The 16,917-nt window shown below is 34.9% G+C and overlaps 1 protein-coding gene across 1 annotated transcript in view; it reads right to left on the bottom strand.

Annotated features, from left to right (window-relative positions):
• The window catches only part of LOC139686406 (serine/threonine-protein phosphatase 6 regulatory ankyrin repeat subunit B-like), a 65,010-nt gene that overhangs the window by 21,933 nt on the left and 26,160 nt on the right, over positions 1–16,917 (bottom strand). Inside the window, exons 9-13 of the mRNA XM_071583599.1 lie at positions 15,359–15,586; positions 12,523–12,715; positions 12,001–12,109; positions 7,406–7,586; positions 1,395–1,512 (exon numbers count right to left, since the gene is read on the bottom strand). Of these exons, the coding sequence (XP_071439700.1) occupies positions 1,395–1,512; positions 7,406–7,586; positions 12,001–12,109; positions 12,523–12,715; positions 15,359–15,586 (829 nt within the window). The remainder of the gene's footprint in view (positions 1–1,394; positions 1,513–7,405; positions 7,587–12,000; positions 12,110–12,522; positions 12,716–15,358; positions 15,587–16,917) is intronic.

The raw sequence follows: 16,917 nt of genomic DNA on the forward strand, positions 1-16,917 counted from the left end.
AACTATGTGTCCATTCTGGACATGCTTTCTTAGATATGTCAGATAATTTGTATTGGTAGCTTGAAAAATGTTGAACAATCTAAAATAAAATTACTATATTTCCTAAGAAACCATTAGGAAAAAATTTCTTGGCATCTACTTAAGGTTAAAAAAGCTTCCTATATTGCAGTAAGTGATGGCATAATTAGTACCATTCATCCAGGGGCTACATAGAGGGAACAATATGGGGAATCAGCAGATGAGAAAATTGTGTCATCCCATTCGGAGTGATCAAAACGCAGTCCAGGCATATACTATGCACTTTCTAGTTTTTTCTCAAGAAAAAATTGAAGATTCTCCAGCTTAGATGAACACAAAACAACTTAGGAAAACATGAATGGGTGGAAAATACATTTTTCTTAAAATATGCGGAGCATTTACCAGCTAAAAGAAATGATAATTGTTGAAATAAAAGATGAATAAAAAGAATATATGTTTCATTCAATAGAGTTATAAGTAACAAAACAGTGAAAAGTATTCTTCAAAAAACAGCAAAAGTATTCTTCCAGCAGAAATGTGTGTGGGTGCAGTTGCTCACCTCAATAAAGTAGCAAGAAGAGCATTTATAGATAATTAAGAAATTGTAATGACAGATCTCTCAAAACAGCTAAATAATAAATAACCGATGCTCAAAAGACATTTGTGCTCAATTCGACAAATAATTAACAGTGAAATAGTACAAATGTGAGCATATTTCATAGTGCCATCATCCCAAGATTTTTTTGAAGAAATGTTTAATGACTGTAAACTAAAATACATGAGAGGTTCTTTATTTTGACTGTCCCTTACAGAATAATAGATATGGTATAATTAACAGTGTAATTTATCCAACAGAAAGAAAATAAAATGGAAAGGGTACTTTACATATTAATGCTCAGTTTCTAAAAAAATAAATTCAATAATGAGACTGAAAAGCAAAGCACATAGTGGAACGCAGATTAGAGACTATGGAAGTCTCTTCAGTGGTATAACATTAATCCATGTAATTCAGTGCAACATAAATTACATTAAACCTGATTGTTGTGCACTTAATACTAAAACGTAATTGTAGATATCAGATAGTTCCCGAGAGATAATGAAGCAACATTACAAGGCTATGGGTAAGCAATTTCAAAATTAGATTTTTCAATGATATCTCTACTTTCATAATTTTTTGTTTGATCAATATTTGACTTTTATGCATGCATTTATTCTCTAAATAAATTAACTTTTGTAAAACACAAGGGATTAAGTATCACAAACCCCTCTTGACTTATTATAAAACAAGAAATTGATATTAATGCCAAATCTAGTCCTAAAGATTTTTCACTACCAACATTTAATCACATGGTTTGAAAAATTTAAGTTTCACTTACTGCTCTGAACATGGCATTTAAACAGTTTTCATCAACATCATCTAAATTAGCCTTGGCCTGGATAAGAACTGTCACACAATCTTCATGACCTCTCTCAACTGCCAACATGAGAGCAGTCCTATTGGAAATAAATAAAAATAATTTAATTTAATTGAACATAGATTTAAAGACAGAATTTACATTCAAAACAGTTGAAAAACCAGAACTTTATTAGTAAATGAAAAATTCATACAAACAATATGAATCTATCCTGTGTGCACAACTTATGCCCAAGTGCATCTTAATTTATAGTATCCATAGACTCAATTAATAGTTTCTACTTAGGATTACACGAGGAACTGGATCAGGTAAAAATTTACTGGACACCGGGGGGGGGGGGGGGTACCACAAGAAATATGAATGGATGGATGGGCTTCATGTTACATGCTTGGAGTTGAAGCACCCTACACCACACATCTATTGGTTTCCTTTCCCTTCCTGGGTACCATGTATAAAACACCTAATTCAGTGGCTCACTTTAAAAGAACTTCAGCTGTTGATTTATTTATTTTGCATTAGTCCAAAAACAGCAATTTGACCTTTACATCGGACTTTGAACAATGATATGACAATTTGACAATTACATACACCCAAGCCTTAGGTGGAGGAACAACCTCAGCGGGAATCGAACTCGCGACCTTTGGGTTGGCAGACAAGGATGTTTACCCCGCTGCCACCAGGGCTGGCGGCTGTTCAATAAAAAAAATCTACCGAAGATGAACTTTTAGATGATAATACAAGTGGCATGCATTATGAAGTGTATTACTGTCTAATCAAGTTTTGGAAAAATTCTAAGGTCACTGGAAAAGTCACATACTACCTTGATCAAAAAGTTCCCGGAATAACCACCGTGCGGCGCTCCCATCGTTCCGATTTGAGTTCTGTTTTTTTTGTTAAATTGGTACATCTGTTGTTGATATTCCCTTTAAATCTTAGTGTCATAACTTGACATTTGCAAAAGTTACGGTCGGTTTTCGGTATGTCCATCAGTGCTTCCTGCGATTTTTCCATTACTTCCTCTCGGCTGCTAAAACGCGTTCCCCGTAATGGTTTTTTAACTCGATTGAACAGAAAGAAGTCACAGGGAGCCAAATCAGGTGAATTCGGTGGCTGTTGGATGGTATTTGTTGCATTTTTCGTCAAAAAAATTACGAATAATGATATCACTCTGCGACGGTGCGTTATCATGGTGCAAAATCCACGAGTTTTCTGCCCACATTTCTGGTCTCTTTCGGCGAATTGCTTCACGCAAACGTCTCATAACGCCCAAATAATACTCTTTGTTTACTGTCTGGCCTTCTGGCAAAAATTCATGATGCACTACAACCGTTGTAATCCATGAAAACCGTCAGCATTGCCTTCTTTTTTGACTGAAAACGACGTGGTTTTTTTGGTCTCGGCTCATTTGGTGAACGCCATTCACTTGCCTGATGTCTGGATTGCGTGTCGTACTCATAAACCCACGTCTCGTCTCCAGTAATGATCCTTTTGATGAATGTGGGATCGCCTCGCAAATCATGTCTTTTGCGACGTCAACACGGTCTCTTTTTTGCATGAAATTGAGGTCTTTTGGCACCAACTTTGCTGCTACACGACGGAAACCCAAATCATTAACCACAATGTCTTGGGCGGATCCATAGGCAATGTTCAAGTCCTCCGCTATTTCTCTGATGGTTAATTTGCGGTTATTGACCAACATTTCTTTTACTTTATCAATTTTTTCACCGACTTTCGATGTCGATGGTCTGCCACTGCGTTCATCATCTTCGATTGACTCACGACCACTTCTGAACCGCTCGTGCCACTGGTAAACGACCGTTTTTTTTAGAGAATCGTTGCGGAAACACTTTTCCAACATTTCCAACGTCCGTGCGCCACTAAATCCGTTTTTTACGCAAAATTTAATACAAGTTCGTTGTTGCAAATTTAAATCCATTTCTGCAATTGTAAAAAATCGCCAACACACACAGAGATAGATGTACTCTTGGCTACGTAACTTTTGCAAATGTCAAGTTATGACACTAAGATTTAAAGGGAATATCAACAACAGATGTACCAATTTAACAAAAAAAACAGAACTCAAATCGGAACGATGGGGAGCGCCACACGGTGGTTATTCCGGGAACTTTTTTGTTCAAGGTAGTATTACTTGTATTATACACACTTATGCACTTGTATTTCCATGCTAACTTCATTTTAATAATTCAGTGCATAAAACTAACACAAAATGAACAATTTGAAAATGATTAGTTGGAGATATAATTATATTCTTAGGAGTTAAGTCATTTTTTAGATTGTTCATAAATTAAGTTTCTCACAGAAGATATGTGGAGTCTGAATCTTCTACAGATGGTTTGGAAACAGAAGGGTGGGATAATTGCTATTTAAGTGAATAAATATAAAAATTGAAACTGACTATGCAATTCATAATTTGGTTTCTCTCAATGCATTACCCAATTTATTTATTCTCCAGCGAAGATACAAAGTTTTATGAAAATCCTTAGTGTTCTGGTTAAAAACTTTAAATTCATGCATTTACTTGATCCTATTTCAAGTAACCGATTTCACCTACACATTAAATTTTTCAAAGATGAGATCTAGCTCAACAAATTTCTCACAACAAAGAAACAAGAGATATGACACACAAGAAAATCGTTAGACCAACTTTGAAGGAAAAATGTACATAAATTCATGAAATGCTGCTGGTATTAGAGTTTAAGATTGTAGTACCAAGATGTTTCCCTGCAGAGAGTTTTATGCATGCAAATACATCTTTTTTCCCATTTATTTTCATACACATTCTTTGTGCAATTACATACCTGTGTGTGCTCAACAAAAATGTTAGATATTTTCTGAATTATCTTGTCCACTAAATTGAAACATATATTGCTGTAATCAATTCATTCACAATTAAATCTTAGAAAAATTTTTGTAGAAGTAATTTTTATTTGTATTGCCACTTGTTGACATTACCATGATTCAATTTGTCCTTAGTATTGATAAATATAATACATACTTGAGTAGCCTTAACAAAACCACTCAATTAAATTTAAGTTATAAACAGTATTCAGATTTATGTTTATAGAAAATCATCATGGAACTGAGGAAATAATTGAATAGTATGGATCGATGAGCACATACAGAATTGCACTCATGACTTTAGTGCCACAAGTATTTCTGAGCTTGAAGGGAAAACTATAAAATGAAAACTTTATTTTTGTCGCTCAGTTTTCATTACAAAATATAATACTATAGGTGTTGCATTTTTTTCTTATTTAAGGTAAAATTAAGATATGCCATCAATTTTTCAAACCCCTTAGATGTATACTTCTTCCAATTCATTTTCATAACACTAAGGATCCTTCCAACATGAATTTTCTCAATGCTGCCCCTCTTGACCCCTGCATTACCATAAGTTTCTTTGAGCAGAGGGAATGCGAGGCATCTCAGGACCCACAATGCTGGGCAGGTGATGCTGAGAAGGGGGCGAGGAAAGCAATTAGGATCTAGTGGTGACGGTTTAGCCTGGGTGATTCAAACGATCAGAATGCTGATAGACATGCCTATTTGCAAGTTCTTACCTCTATGCTGGTGGCTTAATGAGGGAAGGATTATGGGACGATTTGGGAGAAATACTGATCAAATGAAAGGTTGTGGGAATTAGCGTGTAAAGGGATAGCAAGAGAAGAGATTGAGGCAGAATTACAGGAATAACAGATTGTTTATGCAAATAGGCAAGGGGGTAATACATTCACCTATGTAAAAAGATGAGCATTGATTGCATGATAGAAGACAGATTACATATTTGGGGAGATAATTAGGGTGAAAACGAGGTAGGGAGGTTGCGGGGAGCAGATCTAATAAATGGACATGTTTTACATCAGGGGCGGTTGCAAGATGGGGAAATGTTTTCAAGGGGGCATGCCAAAGGGTTGGAGAATTTCAGAATGTTTCTGAGTTTGGTAGGTTGTCTGTACGTCAGAGAGGGGCATTAAGGAAGTAGAGATGAGGTAAAATATAGGAAATAACAAGTTCAACGTAAATGATGGATCTGAAAATGAAAACATTTTTAAATGATTTTACCTGGAACTCTATGACAACAATTACGGACTCATAGAAAAACTACATTCCTTCAAAACCCTGACATGCATGCTCTGAAGGCTAATGAGATCACCTCTAACTATATATCACATGAAATTACTTTTTAATTCACTTCCATTTCCATTCTATTTATTTTGTACAAAGCTATTTACATGGCATACGATACCTGGATGGCACTAATTTCAGGAACTGTGTTAGTAAGGTTAGCTAAGAATGAAGGGTGCTCGCCATTAAACCAAAGTCAAAATCATTCACTACAGTCATAGATCTTTAGTACCCATTATTTATTCAAATATGGATGCCACCAAGACAGATTTAATAAAAACTTAAGAAATAGTATAGGGACCTCAAGCAGGTATTTTTTTAAATAGAGGTTGACCTACATAAGTTGAAAAATATATCCTGTGACCTAGTTTACTCATTATAGGCTAGAAAAAATTAAACTGTCCCTAAAAAGAACATAGATTTGGCATAAAATGAATGCTTTTATAAAAATCAAACGATTAATAAAATATGTGGCATAAGTGCATTGTTACTATTTAGAGTATGATTCTATTTTTAGTAATATTCTGATTTAGCAACAGATCTGAACAACATTACTTATATTTTAATAAAATCATAAACTCAATAATACAAGAGAGAATATTTGTTACATTTTTGTAGTAATTATTTACACTTACAATATGAAATCCTTAAGGACATGACCCTATTTCCCTAGCTTATCACCCTTAAATCTATTTCAAAATCTTCTTGCATCCTAACCATCAAATATTTGCTCAGGATGACCCTTGAAGATTGTCTGACAGTCATGCAGTGAGATTGAGCAGAAATGGAATAAAGTAGCATATAATTAACCAACTTCAATTTACTACAGGAGAAATATCTTCATTGTACATGTAAAATTGGCATATTCAAAAGGTAACGGTAGCTTCAACTTTCCCCTCTCTTATAGCTGATGAGATATATGTGGGAACAGCACAAATTTTGGGGCTTGAAATGTTTCTGGCAACCATAAAAGTTACCAATCTACTATTAAACGGATGTGAATATAGAATTCATTGTTGTGATTCAAATTTAAAATAATAATGTTAGTATACTAGGTAAAACAAATTCATTTTGAAATTTGTAAATAAAATATGTACACATTAGATCATGACAGTGCCAAAAAAATTGTAAAAAAAGCTTGTCGTCACATGAATCTAGAGTAGGCTCGTGTGTGTGGCATCCCACCCACATACACAATAATTTTATTCATCATCTCATCTATCTACACAAGCCTTCATTAGTATATCAGTTAGTTGCATCCGACTTCTGCACCTAGCAGTTGGATGCCCCTGTACACTACAGCATTACAGGGTGGTCAAACTGCGGTGGAGACAAACAACCCGAGCAGATTGCACCAAGCAGTATTTTTTTTGTAAGTAGCTTATTTAGCTCATTTAAGCATTAATTTAAGATTCTAGGCCAGTGACTCAATTAATTCCTTCTGCTGTGAACATTTTGTAAAAGAATACTATTCTAATTAAGACATAATTTATCATACAAGATATTAAGCAGCCTTGTTCCAAAGACTTCATAGTTCAAAATAAACAGCTGTCTAGATAGGGAACCACTGCCCTGCACATCCTGTCCACTGACTAGTAGCATATCAAATAATGACTCTATGTGAATTGGAAAGAAACATATTATGTTTTCTGAATTTGAAGACAATTGGAAAGACTCCTCCATGACTCATTTCCTTAAAATAATAATTACAGCAAAATAATCCATTTAAATATGAAATTTCAAAATGTTATTTTTTAAAGAATTGAACACATGTTATAATAGGGAGGCAACAAAACAAACTAGGAATGATGAAAAGTATGCAGTACCTTCCATGATGATCTTTAGCATTGACTATTGAAAGACTGCCAGAGCATTCCAACAAAAACTGTAGTTCTTTATGATGTCCATGTAAAGCAGCTTTATGGATTGGTGTATGACCATTGATATTGTCTTTTACACAAACAGTAGCATGTTGTGCACAAAGATGCTGTATACAAAGAGAGTTTCCTGACGAATGGCAAAAAGAGCAAATTAGGAGAAAGTTAAAACAGATAAATCACACAATAATTTAGACAAGATTCTTCCTTAAGAACACAATAAGCAAGAGACATGTTGGGAAAATATTTCATTCAGATATTACATGAGCAGGTACTTCACCAAGTGCACTTTGAGAATCTGACTCATTTTGTCATTTAAATGCAAACTTCTCAATTTTATTTTTAAAAACAGTACCTAAAATATGAATTTAGCAGTGATTATTATATTTGAAATCCTAGCAAATGAACTGGGTAGCTTTCACAAGTTTTAAACATGATTTTCAGACAACATTACGTAATTTATTTGATATTAGAAGAAAATTGGCATGCAAGTTCTGAGATGTCATAAATGTACATATTTACATCCTGATTCCATCAACTGAAATCTTACCACCTCCAAACAACAGCACTATATACATATATTAAAGGCATATAGGATTTAGGCCCAAAATTAGGCAAATATATGTTAAAGCCCATACCTATTGCATTGCTTTGTTGCATAATGAGTGCCAGGTTAAAGTTTCATTTCAATATCAGATGCACTTCATTATTATGGTTTGTACATATTATTATTCTATTAAAAATTTGAAATATTTTTATGCAATGAATGTAGGTAGTGGCATTGTTATAAACTAAAATTAATAATTTAATATAATTGATACTAAATTAAGATAAGAGCTAACATGCATGGAAAATTGAAAAGACCACCACTTTATCAGCAAAAAAGGTAATCCCTTAAATTAAATTTTAAAAAATTTCTTTAATTCATATGCACCATTAATGCTTTTTTAGTTAGGCACTGGATGAAATACACCACCAATCACATCCCTGCACACTTACCTATCAACACCTAATAGATTTACGCATAAGAGAATGCATGAATGTGAGGAAGGCAAAAGAAGTATTCAAGTATCGGGTAATATGGAAGAAATAAGAAAAAGGGAGAAAGGATCCTGAAAATTATTCACTAAAAATTACCCTTTTTTAACTTTACCTAACCCAAAAGGGAATGACGTGAAGGTCATGAATGTTCTATCAAGAAGTGTCTTGAATCATACATTGGCACTTGACAGTACACTCAAGACCATTATGTTGTATTGTATGATTTATTGGCATTATTTTATACATTATTGATGGAAAAGAAGTTTAAATCACACATCATCATTTTTTATCAGAAATTTCAAAGTAACAATATAACAACTGGACCTAGTTCCCATGAAATTATTCGCATATTGGCCAAAACTTACACCTAAACAAAGGAAAGTATATCGAAATAAGTACATTAGTAATTCCAAAGAAACTGTGGGGGATGCCGCAACAGTAACTTTTAACGGAGTCATACGCTAATGTGCATTTCAATGCAACAATTTCAGAGTGTAAAAATCATTCGCCTTGACTGGGATTCGAACCCAGATCCCTCAATATCCGGTCGAGTGCTTTAGCCACTTAAGTTACCGAGGCGTCCTCTTAAACTCTGAAATTTTGGGATCTGGGTTCGAATCCCAGTCAAGGCAAATGATTTTTACACTCTGAAATTGTTGCATTGAAATGTACATTAGTAATCTTTTGCAATTAATTGTGCATAAATACCAATGACTGATTAAATGCGTGATATTAATCTCACTAGATGTAATTACACTTATGTGATATTAATTCCACTTTTAAGCAATTCTTGAAGTTATTGGCCTTTGATATAGCTATCACTATTTAAGCTGTTATTACAAGGTGTCTGAAGGTGACAAAAATTCATTCACCATATATTATCATTGATGACATTTTTTTTCTAATATGTGCCATTTCTTCAAATGTAAATACTGCTCTCCCAGCAACCCCTTCTCTTCCGTCAAGCTTCACCACTTATTAATACAATTACCACATTAGCATTGAGCAAGCAAAATGCTATTTTTTAACATTTCATATCAGTTCTCTTTTTCCACATCAGCCACCCCACCAGTAATGACTATTGCAGCCAGCTTAATTCTACTGAAATTTTATGAAAAACAAAAAGCTTTTGCTTCCTTCTAAAAATTCCCAAGCAATACACTGTTCTAAGCTCCCCAAAACTTAAAGCAGAACACTTACACAAGAGTAATCTAAAATATTAAATCACTCAGAAAACCTTTACTGAGAATTCTTTTTAGCTAAAGTAACTGTGATGTTGCCGTGTCCTGTCAAAAAACTAATTTTGGGAGTAAATAACTCCTTATAGATGGCCCCTATGCTTGATATTTCAGGGATAAAACAAATTACTGTGATTTATTTGGTAATATTAAAGCCATGCATGATCAAAAATGCAGTCTCTGCCTCCTTAGTACCTTTACCTTCAATCCGGCATTGAAAGCTAAAAATATGCTCAACTTCACCTGAGTAACAAACTCAGCCAGCAGCTTCTCCTTGTCTATTTTGCAGTGCTCTTGTAAGTGGTCAAAGGTACAGAAACAAACTTAAAATTTTGAATGTTACACATCACTGTCCAAAACGTTTCCTATTTAATACTGTTGGTATTTTTACCAAATGATATTTTTCAGGAACTATGGGGGTACATCTAATAAGAGAACTAAATATTGTAAAAAAAATCAAATTTGGAGAAAACACTTTCACTTCAAAGAGATGGGTCATTTAACAAAGGACTTTAATTTTGCAAACTATTATTTTAACTAGAGTGTCATTGAGTAATCAAGAGTAACAAACAAGTGCCACTATACTACACATATTACAGTCCAAAGTAACATTTCATCGTAGTTCCTGGAATGTATGCAGTTAAAAATATTTTCACTGACATTTTTAATCATAGAACACTTTCTACTGGTCTTTCATTTTACTTGACTTTTCAATTATCACAAAAAAAAGGAATTTAGATACCATCAGAAAATGTTTACATGACATGAAAACCAAACAAGGTTTCTGTCACATAACAGTGAAATTATAACTACATAACTGGGTTCATATCTCATCATTATAATTTGTAACATTGCATATATATTCAAAGCATTTAGTGTCCTGCCAGAAACAATTTTCAAGCTTCTTTGGAATGACATTTTGTGAACATGTGCTAAACATTTTATAGCAACCAAAACTCTGCATTTACCTGAAATATGATATTTTAGTATTTTACACTATCAATCAAATAAGACTAACTAAATTACTCAAGATTTATGTCTGTGTACCTCTTTCTAACGTTGCAACATGTGTAGATGACACAATATTACCACTTTTCAAACAAAAATTAATGATTTTGATAAGAAACATATTTCTGATGCAGAAGAAGAGCCATATTAAGAGCTATGCATTTTCACATTATTCACTCCTGATTTTGTTGCAATGCATATGGACAACAAAGTACTGGCAATACATAACGCAAGTATAATGTATTAAGTGCATAGTAGCATGAGTACTTTGTTATACCACACTTGCCATCAATTATTCACAAAAACTTGCAAGTAACCATTTCTAATTTGAATTGTTAACAAATATGGAAATGTTACTACAAAAGTGCTTCTTAATGTTTGATTCCAAAGTATTCAAATTTTATAGGTAAGATGGTAAAACTTCAGTTAAAGGGTCTGGCCAATAATACAATAACAGCTACGAGGGTCATCCGGAAAGTAGTACCCGTTCGTGAAATAAAGACACAAAAGTAAATATTAACAAACATAAAAAATTTTATTTGAAAGAGGATACTTTAAACTACTTCTCAACATAATCTCCAAGCAAATTAAGGCATTTGTCATAACGTGTGACAAGTTTCTGTATTCCTGCTGCATAGTCCTTCGCCGCCAGCTCATTGAGATACGCGAGGGACCCATCTTGCACAAATTTTTGCATAATGCAGATGGTGTTTAACAATTTCATGAACAATTGTTCGAGAAACATTGGGAAAATGCTCACAGATGTCATCAATTGTGACGCGCCGATCGTTCCTCACGAATTCGTCAACTGAGCTCACCAGTTGGTCTGTAATGACAGACGGTCTCTCCGAACGCTCATCGTCGTGTGTGTTCCCCCTCCCCATGTTGAAGTTGCGACACCACCGCCGAACAGACGACTCGTCCATTACATTGTCTCCATACACCTCCTTTAATTGGCGATGAATATCACATGGGCGAACGTTTCTTGCATTGAGGAATTTAATCACTGCCCTCACTTCACAACTGGCGGCGTTCTCAATTTTTTTAAACATTGTAAACAATCACAGAAACAACACAGGCAATGCTAGCGTCACGCAACTTGGCTCAGAGAAGGCAGACAAGCCACTGAAGCTATCTGACCTCGTCCAGCGGCTACTCGCGTCGTCAGCACTTCATGCGGCACGAACGGGTACTACTTTCCGGATGACCCTCGTATTATTATGTTAAGTGATATTTTCATTATAAATTTTCACTTACCACGGGCTGCAGCCAAAGCCAACGGTGTTCTTCCATTCTCTTCTTGAATATTAACATTTTTGAAGTACGGAAACAACATCTGAAGTATTGCAGGATGATTGTGGTAAGCCTAAGGAAAATCATAAAAACATCTCTACCCAAATTCAAATAAGTTCATGTACAGTAACAAATTTAGCACACTAAATGCCAAATTTCCAGTTTGAAAAATTTGGTACGGTGAAATATCAAGTCAGCTTAATGGACCCATAATAAATAGGTGATTACAATTATTACACTAGGCTAAGATCAGTAATATAACTATTGACTAAGTCATAAATGTACCCTTAAAGCTCTATCTCTAAAGCTAAAACAGAAGATAATTTTCCTCTCACAATATCATCAATCAAAAGACAAAGAGTTTAAATAATGCATTGAAATTGACATCGGAGTTTCATTTCATTCTCAACACCATGCCCCGCTTAATGGCTACATTTTTACTAACTTTAATGAGAATGTTACAATGGGCCCCCACTGTAAACTTACAGCTAGATGCAAAGGAGTGGTCCGAGGCATATCAGGCCCATCCAGGGGAAAATGCTGGGGTACAGCTTGAAGGAGGAGTTCCAATGGCTTAGAATTATTACTACTGGTAGCAGCATAATGAATGGGTGCAAAGCCATTTATATCAGCTGCCACTGGATCTGCTCGATGCTTTAATAAATATTCAATTGTGTCACTGTAAAGAACACAGTACACTTTTTTAAACAGCTATATTTTCATTTTCAAGGTGTTCTGATTCATTAATTTTTTTAATGGGGTTACTTGGAAAAATAATGCTTTAACTTCTAATAAACACCAAATAAAACTTAAAACTTACCTAGGTATCCAAGAATTCTAAAACTTATAATTATTACAACCAATAGGTATAGTGACTTATTTTAAGCATAAGTAATGTAGGAAAACAATAATTTCAATTTGCCCAATGTAAACTGATTCCTCAAATAACATTCCCAAGTTTCTCACAATCATGTTGAAAATTATCTCATGTAGAATAGGTAATTTTATTACACCCAGACTTAAAAATCTAAACAGCTAGAGAATGAGGAAATAACTGCATTAACAAAAACACCAGATTGATGGATGCATGGTTTATTCAAGGATTGGAATAAGCATTGGCACAATCTTCTTGACACTCAGATTGGAGGATGAAACGGGATTTATAAATTTGTTTGTATGAGTCCAGTCGATTTTGAATGTCTTCTGGAAATGGTCAGACCACGCACTTTGAAAGAGGGGATGAATTTCAGGGCGGTAGCTTCTGCTACCAACAGGCTTGCAGTCACTCTCCGTTTCCTCGTAAATGGAGACTCCTATACAAGCCTCATTTATATTTTCACAATTTCTAAACAGATAATAATCGAGTTTGTTCCTAAGTCTGCACAGCCATCACCATTGTGTAGAGAACGTGTATAAAGGTTAGTTTTTTCTTGTATGGAGTAGGTACATGTTTAATGCAATAAAAAAAGGAAATATTATTTTTTTGTGATTATTTAATTCTCAATTTATATGAAAAAAGAAATTTAATTTTAGCAAATATAAAAATAGGAGATTTAAAACTAAGTTTACCTTGGCATGTAATTCTTCACGCAGGAGGACAATGAATGCATGCCATAATAGTGTGTGCTATCACTCCCACTTGGTGAAGGAACTGCACTAATGATAGGGCCATCAGAGTAGAATGCGGTGGAGTGAGAAAGGGTAGAGGGCAATGAATGTGAATTATCAGCTTATTAACCGTTTAATATATTAAAAATAATCTGAGTTATATTCTGTTTTGCCACATTAACTTTGCATTGTGCTCTTTTGGAGGTTTGTAAAGAATTAATTATGAAATCAGCAAAAGTTGAATGACTATCCCTTTTTGCAACTGCATCAGTCGAAGACTTCATGCATTACAAAGCCTCAATGTTGATATCATCAGGAGTGTTTCATACTTTTTTGCACTTGGGTGATAGAAAAATTGGATTCTCTGGTAGGCTTTCTGCACTTACCAATTCTCAATTAGCTGTATCCACATTATCACTGTTATCAACAGAAAAGCAAAACAAAAAACAATCAGGAAAGAGCAAAAATGGTAGAGAGGTTCACTCCATTCGAGATTCACGCACGCACTCACTCAAAACTGCGCCACATTATGTAAAGTATCCCACTTCGGATGGGATTAAAAAAATACTAAAATTCATCACATGAGATGCAAGATTCATTGTTGCGGAGCATCCCAGATGCTAGAAATTAATCCCAGACGCAGCTCGCACGACAATGAGTCCGAACAAATAATTCCAGTTCATACTAGCCTTTAAACTCTACAGAAAATGGGAAACAGTGGGGATTGCAAATAAATAAAACAGAAAGGTGACAAATGATCATGGATGGCTGTGGGGGTTCCAATTGAGGGATCAATGACCTTCAGATGTCCATGAAAAAGCTCAGGATATCCCATTTTAACGATTTGAATTTGGAAAAAGATTGACCTTGAGTCACTCCTTCCCGATGAATGGGTGAAAATCAGGGGAGCAGACCTCCCAGAAGATAATGGTGGCGCACAGTTCAGCACCATATAAATTATATGCTACAGATGACACAGTGTAGCATGAGTACAAAATGTAGAATGAGTAATAGATTGCAGGTCACCGATCACTTGGTGGACAGATAAGGACCCTGGGGACAGTGAGTCAGTGTGCAAGTGAAAATGAGTATAGGGTCGACTGGCGACCACTAGGAGTGGCAGAACATCCATGATTCACATGTGGACCAATGACTGGGTGATGCTGGAAGGGTGATGCCATCCTTGGCGAGATGACAGAAGGACTGTGCCGAAATTGGAGTAGATGCTTGTCTGGCCGATGACTGAAGGGAGCTCAGCCAAGGGGCTGTGAGTAAGGCTATACTAAGGGTAGTTTGTGTGGAAATAAGCACATGTAGAGTTAAAACGTGTCTCATAATTCTCTAAGGTTATTCCTCACTCTGGGAAACCATGTGTTGTTGTCAATAACAACAGTGTTGTAATTTATAAGCACATTCTATTCAATTTCTTTTTAATGCTTATCTATAGATCTGAGGGTAACAACCAAAGAATTAATCATCATAAACAGTAATAAACATACTGTCATTTAGCACAATTATCTCTCACAAATCAACCCCAAGAGAAACAATAAGTGACGTACTTCAATCAGGTCTCCATTGAAATTTAGATTAACAGTGAGAGTGATTACTGTTTAGGATTAGCATAAAAGAAAAAAGGCAGCTTTTAAAAATAGCATTTTGATACCTGAAAATTCCAAAAAACATAACTGTATATCCTACTCTAAACTATACTTACATAATAGAATCAATTCTATCATCAAACATATCACATATGCAAGTCAGGTGCAAAGGTGTTCTTCCTAGGGAATCCCGAGCATTTGTGGAAGAACCAACACCAACTAATGCCATAACACAATCAATATGTGCTTTTGCTGCAGCATAATGAAGTGGAGTCAGTCTGATGTTATCCTCGGCTCTAAAATCAGCTCCACTGCTCACTAACAAATCAAGGCAGTCAACTTTCCTATTTGGATGAAAGTGATTAATTTTAAACAGAGACAAATAAAAAAAATGCCCAAATTACTGAGACAAATTACCATTTATGAATTTAAAAATACTTAGTACTCTTCTTACCCATCTTTGTCAATTCATTTTTATGAGCTCTGTTATGTGATCTCTTATTTTCTAACCACTCACATTAATAAAACACTAGAAGAGGAAATTATGTCTCATTATTAAACAATTCTTACATTAATTAACATTTTGAACTCTTAACTGCAAAATATAAGCATAGTTCATTGGAGATCAGCTCTATAAAGACGTTTATAATATTGGGAAGATAGATAAAGCATACTCATATACTATTGAGCACTGAAAAATATTATAACTTTAGAGTAAATATGTATATGGCTTAAAAAAGGAGAGTAGGTGGGGTAACACCCTCCCCTGCCAACCCAGAGGTCACAGGCTCGATTCCCACCTAGGTGGGTTTTTCATTATCTTGGGTTTGGGTGTTTGAGATTGTCTACTATTATATCAATGTTAATAAGCCCAAAGTAAAGTCGAAGTGCTGTTTTTGGATTAACGTGAAATAAATAAATAAGGTAAAGAAATCAAACCTTATTGCCTTTCCAAAGGTAAACATTATCAATCAAGCAGCTATGCACATACATGGTTTGTATAAAAAGTATCGGGAAAAGTTTAGGATAAAGTGTTATTTCAGATATTGCTACAATAACTCAAAATTCTTCAAAGTACATCCCTCGAGCATCAACCCACTTTTCTTAAGTTTTCTCCACGACTTGAAGGCGTCCAGTTGGGCAGATTCTGGAAGATCCTTAAGGGTTTGCCTGCAAGCTTCTTTGATGACATTTAGGGTCCTGTGGTCCTTTGAGGGAGGATTTCACTTTTGAGAAAAGGAAATAGTCTGCTGGTGCCAAGTTGGGACTGTAACGGTTGAGGAATTGTTGCAATGCAATTTTTCATCAGGTATCTGGAGTCCTTGGAGCAGGTATGGCTGCTCGCCTATCAAGACCTTCTGAAGTTCAGCACAGATCTTCTGCATTGCCAAATTTTCTGTGATAATTTTGTTCACAGTCATTTTATCAATGCCAAAACGATTTGCGATCATTTTGCAAAATTAACCAAATGTCTGAATGCAGCACTTCACGCACACATCAAGAAAAGATTGTTACAGATACTTTTTATACAAACCTTGTATATACGAGGGTAAGGTGAAAAGTTCTATGCATAACAAAGAAAGACTGTAATTTTCAGTTAAAAAATTATTTTATTTTTCATCATATTCTCCCTTGAATTCAACACACTTGGTCCAGCATTTCTCTAACATTTATA

Source organism: Hetaerina americana, unplaced genomic scaffold (genome assembly GCF_022747635.1).
Source record: "Hetaerina americana unplaced genomic scaffold, ioHetAmer1.1.p SCAF_14, whole genome shotgun sequence".
Taxonomy (NCBI): domain Eukaryota; kingdom Metazoa; phylum Arthropoda; class Insecta; order Odonata; family Calopterygidae; genus Hetaerina; species Hetaerina americana.